The sequence below is a fragment of the Cyprinodon variegatus genome, unplaced genomic scaffold (genome assembly GCF_000732505.1).
Source record: "Cyprinodon variegatus isolate N-32 unplaced genomic scaffold, C_variegatus-1.0 Scaffold3512, whole genome shotgun sequence".
Taxonomy (NCBI): domain Eukaryota; kingdom Metazoa; phylum Chordata; class Actinopteri; order Cyprinodontiformes; family Cyprinodontidae; genus Cyprinodon; species Cyprinodon variegatus.
The window spans coordinates 1-6,712 of NW_015153965.1; the positions used below are offsets into that span (position 1 = coordinate 1).

At 45.2% G+C, this 6,712-nt stretch overlaps 1 protein-coding gene across 1 annotated transcript; it reads right to left on the reverse strand.

Moving 5' to 3' along the window:
* Positions 1-264: 264 nt before the first annotated feature.
* Positions 265-4,046, reverse strand: LOC107081229 (cGMP-specific 3',5'-cyclic phosphodiesterase-like). Its single transcript, XM_015369430.1, has 3 exons — positions 3,552-4,046; positions 1,778-1,951; positions 265-312 (listed from the first exon to the last, which is right to left on the reverse strand). Exons 1-3 carry the CDS (start codon positions 4,044-4,046, stop codon positions 265-267), a joined length of 717 nt encoding a protein of 238 aa, XP_015224916.1.
* Between the last annotated feature and the right edge of the window lie 2,666 nt (positions 4,047-6,712).

Genomic DNA, 6,712 nt, shown 5'->3' on the forward strand with positions numbered 1-6,712 from the left:
AAAAAAAAAAAAAAAACCAGACGTCAGCTAGCTTCATCCAGCGCCTCCATGAGCTGCACTCAGCCTCCATTTCCATAAAACAGCGACCTTCAGCAACACAAGGTCCGCTCCTTTGCAAACCAAATCCTGCTCATTTGTTTAGCATTAAGAGACAAAGCTCTGGGCCCAGATGGAGCTCACTGCGCTCTGTGGTTCTATCTGAGTAAAACGAGCCGGTCCAGCCTGTTCTGACACTTTAAAGTGTGTCTGGTTATCAGTCCATAGTCAACGCTGGTAAAAGGGGTACAGGTACTGGGACTCCCGGCCGTGGCTCTGAAGGACACAGTGTTGCGGGTACGATTCCGGGTAAGCAGGGTTTTCAGGAGTTTTACTGAAATGAGCCCAGATCCAACTGATGGCTTCTAGCCAAGGAAATGCTCCTTTTACAACTAAACATTTTTGTGTAGAAATACATAGGCTGATTCAAAGCTGAATAAAATCCTTTCCTATTATTATATCTATACTAAAATGTCTTCTATACGTCAACAGAAACAAACGTGAGGATCTGGGAACATAGCAGTTATTGAGCTGGCCTTCTTATGACTCTGGGGGAAAGTGAACTGGAAATAAATCCCTGCATAGATGTTTTCAGGTAAACCGGGCAGCACATTCTTCCTCACTTAACAAACCTGAACTTCAGATGGTGGATAAGACTCTTTCTAGATGGATTCATCCAGACATTAACTTCATCCATCTCTCCAAGGTGAGTGTTCCTGGTTTTAACCAGGCCACCGTTCTGGATAAGATCTGCTGCTCTGCTGATAAAGGAAGGAAGGCGTATTGAGAGTGCAGCCTGAGGAGAAGCAGCAGTCACACCACAGTGACTGCCTGAAGGCTTCCTCTGATGACTGCATGAAGGAAGAATGATGGCTTCAATTACTGAGCTTTGAAATAGTGGAGGACATGAAAACAAGACTGGAACTGCTCTGTAAGCAGCTCAATACAAGAAGAACATCAAATCATTATGTGGTTTCTATATGCATGTAGAAATTCATTCAAGCACAGTTTGCTAAAACCATCTGACAGGCACAGGAAGAGTGGATGCTATCAGAGATCCGGCTGCCTGCTGGAAAACATCTTCTGAAACACTCCATCTCCTGAACTCACACACAATCCTGAAACTGAATGTCCATGAGTACACATCTGGACCCAGATCAGAGAACCGCTGTGACAGCAAACTCATTTAGATCAAACTCATTTACAGAATTCTGCTGCTTGTTCAGTTTAACACAGTTTGCTCGACATGGTGCCGTAACCTTTACGGTTAGCCTTACCAAAGGCTAATTAGCAAAAGCTTTTCAGAGTAGATATAAGGGTAGGTGTCAGGGTAGACTTTAGGGTAGACGTCAGGGTAAATGTTAGGGTAGGTGTCAGGGTAGATGTCAGGGTAAATGTTAGGGTAGGTGTCAGGGTAGACGTCAGGGTAAATGTTAGGGTAGGTGTCAGGGTAGGTGTCAGGGTAGACGTCAGGGTAAATGTTAGGGTAGGTGTCAGGGTAGGTGTCAGGGTAGATGTCAGGGTAGATATCAGGGTAGACGTTAGGTAAACGTCAGGGTAGATGTCAGGGTAAATGTTAGGGTAGGTGTCAGGGTAGACGTCAGGGTAAATGTTAGGGTAGACGTCAGGGTAGGTGTCACATTTAGGCATAAATGCAGCGAAAACAATTAAAGTGAATCAACCATAAACTCTGCAGCCATTGGCTAGACATTGCTAAGAAACGACACATTAAAGTCCTCACCTCATATGCATTCTTGATATTGAGCGGTTGTCCTGTGGAGGCTACGTGTCCAACTATCCCCTTGTTCCACTCGAGTCGGATGCAGCTACTGGACGATTCCTCCAATGTGGATCCCTCAGCAACGTCAAACAGCCGGCTGACCAAGAACTTCCTGTTGGAGCTATCTTCACCCACCTGCAAGAACAATAGAAGTGAAATAAAGACACGAGGGGAAGAAATACACCGTACAGTTATGCTCACTTTATGCACAACAGTTTTAGTTACTGACCCTTTTGCTCGAGCAGAAAACCTTGTAAAAGGGTGTTAATATGTTCTTTGAAGAGTATTCTGGGGCAACATTGGTGTAGGGTGCAGAAGGGTGCAACCAGAGGTTTGAACCCTAGCTTTGTATGTCCCAGCCGTCTACCCGCCTGGCACACTGATGGTGGTCAGAGGCCCCATGGTGCCTCAGTCAGTGTGTCCCAGAGCAGCTGTGGCTACGATGTAGCTCACCACCATCCATGGAGGAATGAAAAAGAGGACAGAACGCAGCTGTTTCTTGAGCTGTTCTACGATACGAAGCAAGCTGCTGTGATGGAACCAAAGGGCTAAAGTTTCTGCCTCTCCACGAGGGGGTCCGGCTTTGTTTCCTCCCTCAGCTGAAGGGAGCTCCTCTAATTTAGTTGAATATTAGTTAATCACTCTTACATCCACCAACTTTATCACGTTTTCTTTAGCATTCAGCCTAAATGAAAACCACAAACTTAAAGAATGTTTGTGGGGATTCGTCCTGAGGAGCTAAACAGAGCATCTCTGATGACATTGGAACCATGTCTGGCAGAAGGTCCAAGTGGACTTCTTCTGGAATCTCTACTGGCTGTAAACATCTACAGAAAGGTTTGGATGGATCATCTGTTACCTCAGAGTCACAGCTAGGATCCAGTGAGGACTTTGACTAGGCCTTTCTTAAACAATGTGTAGCTATGGCTGCACAGCATGATGCCTCCTCCACCATGTTTTTACTGTGAGTTTTCAGGCAGATTATTTTTTGGTCTTATCTGAGCAGAAACCTTTGTCTGTATTTCTAGCTGGATCCTGGATGTTCTCCTGCAGCTTTAAGGGCATTAGTGGCGAGCAAAGCTAATTGATCTTCTGTCAGCAGATACCACCTGAGCTGAGGTACGTCTACAAGGAGTTGAGGTGATGGTTGGTTCTGGGAGACTGTTCTAGAACCAAACCCAGCTAAAAATGGTCCATTTAGCTCTAATCAAAGAAGGATGAATATCTTATGTTTTCACCTCATTTCTAATTAGCAAAGGAAAATAAACATAGTAAACATGTTAAAACAAAGTCTAAGTTAATTTCTACCAAAATGTCAATAGTGGTAATTTCTACACACTATCATCTTCCTCCTCACCCCCTCAGAAATGTTTACCACGTAACTCGAATGCTGAAATAAATGATTGAGTGAATATCGTTGGATGTGCTGATTTTTTTAACAGTTCCCTGAATATGTTTCGGGAAGTTTGGACCAGCCTCAGTGAGGTGAACCCTGGGATGTTGTTATCAGAAGGCATCGTGGATAAACTCCCATGAATCATCCTTAATCGTTACCATACATCCATTTCTAGAGCTCAGATCCAAACCAGTGGGTCTAGATCAGCACAACGTCTCTTCTTTGAAATCAATAAACAGGAATGTTGTAACCGATGCATAAATATTGTAGGAAGTATTTGAACATACGTTGAATCTGACCTGCATTAACATCCTTTCCCTACAGCTGAGAGGTTCCTACCAGAAAGAGGGAGTATCGATCCGCCGCAATCAGCTCGTTGATATGCAGGAAGATCTTATGGCAAAGCGCCGTCACGTCCAGATGACTTGATACTTCCTTCACCAGCTCCAGCAGCCTGGTGCAGCGGTCCCCCGCCCGACCTCCACCGCCCCCACTGTCCTCCATCACTGAACCACACAGAGGGACAGGCTCTCGCTCCGAGTCGCTCAGGAATGTCAGGGACCCCTCCGAGTCTTTAACCACGATGGGTCTTAATGGCCGGTCAAACTCAGAGGCTGAGATTTTACGGGTCGGGGTACCGGGAGCCGGGCTTGGGACGGTGGCTGGGGAGGGGCAGCGGGTGTCCATGAGGGTGAGTGTTGAAGGGAGGATGGGGGAGTTAGAAGATGGGCAAAGATCCAAGGAGGACTGGTGGCTTCGCTGCTGTGGAGAGTTTTCCTTGGACACAGACGGCTGGATGGTGTGGACACGCTCAGCAAACCAGGCGTTCACCATCTCCCTGTCAACACAGAACAAACCAGATTACACTGCCGCCTGGGACACTTAGGACAGAGAGAAGGGGAGCAGAACCATCCAGGGACAGCCTGAAATAAAGTCTCATTTCAACATCTTTCCTAAGGAGCTTCAGAATCCAGGAGATCTTAGCAAGAGACACCATGGCGATGGATACTGTCCCTTTGACACAGAACTTCTAGGATGAACAGACTGGTTTCAGAATCATCCCAGGATGCCCACCATCACAGGCCTTCAGAAGAAAATTTTGCAAAACTCTGAGATATCAACATTCTCCTTAACCTAATTATGGGCATACTTGGTTGTTGTTTTTTTAAGGTTTCCAATGTGGTGACGGCCCATTGACAAAACTTCTATTGCAGTCGGAGACTCCCCCTCCCATAAACGATGGACTGAAGACCGTCCTCCATTCCTGTCCCAAAGTTTAAAGTCCCTTTAATAAAAAACAGGACCAGTTTCTGGGGAACTTCCCTCCAATTCAAGGGAGTAAAGTTTATTTATGCAGCACCTCTTCCAAAAAAAACCCATAAAGTGCCTCACAAAGAAAGCCTAGACATTAAAATATTATTACACACAAAGAGCTGCCTTTTAAATGAGTTTAACCATTCACAGAGCACGCTTTACCAGATTTATTAGATATCACACACCGGTGGGAATCAGAAACAGCTCCCCGGGCTACCTGAACTAGCTAAGAAAGCATCATCATAAAAGAGCTGACTGATGGAGAGCTAGGAGATAAAATATAAGAAGAGGTCCTTGGATTATTTGAAAGAAAAGCAAAGCACAAAGAGTGCATTGCAAAATAAAAGACATTTAGTCACAACATAGCAACGTCAGATCTGGTGAATATGAACAATCTAAGAAAAATCCACTGTGAACCTCTTAGCTACCCACAATGTTAGCCTCTCCTCAGTGTTGGCTACCTTTAATGTTAGCTTCCCTCAATGTTAGCCAGTGATGGGTTAGGGTTATGACATGTTTAGCCGCATGTCGTCATTCAACCGCTGGTTGTCTAGGTGGTGTCCTGAAAACAACGTGGGCTACATTAATAATTGGCAATCCTTTTGGGGAAAACCTGGTCTGATTCAGAGAGACGACATCCATCCCACTCTGGATGGTGCAGCTCTTCTTTCTAGGAATCTGGCCACATTTATTAGCCCTCCAAAACCCTGACCCCCCAGGGTGCAGACCAAATGGGGGGTGGCTAACATTAGCCACCCCCTATTTTAGCTACCCCAATGTTAGCCAGCCCCACTGTTAGCCACCCCCATTGTTAGCCACCCCCATGTTAGTCACCCCCCCCACTGTTAGCCACCCCCATGTTAGCCATCCCCACTGTTCAGCCATGGGGATCATCCAACAGAAAAGTATAGTCTACCTCAAAACCAGTATAAAGGCTTTTATCTGTTAAAGAACGTTCCCAGTATTGGATCCTAAAGGAAATGGCAGAAACCTCTGAAGGACTCCATCCTCTATGATAAGACACACTTTAAAGAATATACCGGCAATAACATACCAGCAATCAGTAGTTATTGGCTGCAAAGAGCACAGCTTGTTACCTGGAAAAGCAGAGAGTCTGTTTGTACTTTTAATTCCAATAAACTGCCTCTGGGAAATCTTTATTCTGACTAGAAACTAAGAGGCTTTCTCAGAATATCCTGGATTGTTGAGGTAAGAATGAAAGAACCTGATAAAAGATGAATTTACAGGAAATGAGGCAGATTTTCACTTTTGTTATTGAGCTAAAGTTGAATAAACCTGGAACCAGGTCCATGCCATGCAAGGTGTACTGACCCGTTCAAACTGGTACTTTTGATATAGGTAACTGCAAAGCTTAAGAGGAACGTTATAGCAATAAAAAGGCCTGGAATCTCTTCAGAAATGGTTGCTATGATGTTCTACACCTCAAAATGTAAGCGACAAGCATCACGGTGAACTCTACCACAGTCAGCTGTTCTTTAAAAGCAGGACAATGGAGTCATTTAGACTTTAATAGTCACACAATGGTGCTCAGAGCGAACCTTTGCGACAGTAAGTACTCCACTGGCTGGAGGTTAATGTTTAAACCCACAGCAGAAAGCCTTGCAGGAATGGAAACCAGTCCACCCACATGGTTGGTCCCACCCTGAGGGGCTTTTTCCACCATTTTCACACTATAAACCTGAGAAGTTTAACCATCACACCTGAAAGGCCATTTTCTACTTCATGTTGGTTCATTTAGAACCAAATCGGTCCATCATTAGCAGCCCTAACCCAATGGGTCCAAGCAAAACACTGGACGCTTGGTGAGAACACTGACTGTAATAGCAGTCTAAATCCTCTGGGGGGGGTGTAACGCCGGCGTTAGGAGGCCTGGAAGCTGTTGCTGAGTCAAAGTTAGTTTCTTAGATGATTTTGGGGCTAATTTTTCTTTGCATCCTGGACACAGAGAACAGGAGCAGTAACAAAGTGGCTCTTCCTGTAACATTTCCACCTTCTGCCTCGGGTTGATCATCCTGGATGTGGAAATGTTGGAAATCTTGATGATATTTCCCAGAAGGCCACATTCCCAGAGGAAACACACCGACAACAGTAGGTAACCATCATGCCATCCCACCTAATGGGGTCTGATGGATCAGGGGGTCTAACCTAGTCTGGAAAAATATGTC

What these genes read in the sequence shown, in the direction of transcription:
- LOC107081229 (XM_015369430.1), bottom strand. Translation starts at nt 4,046, where the DNA reads ATGGTGAACGCCTGGTTTGCTGAGCGTGTCCACACCATCCAGCCGTCT. An exon ending in ATCGATACTCCCTCTTTCTG is followed by an intron (nt 1,952 to 3,551) that starts GTAGGAACCTCT and finishes TTGTTCTTGCAG; the next exon opens with GTGGGTGAAGATAGCTCCAA. An exon ending in ATATCAAGAATGCATATGAG is followed by an intron (nt 313 to 1,777) that starts GTGAGGACTTTA and finishes TGTGTCCTTCAG; the next exon opens with AGCCACGGCCGGGAGTCCCA.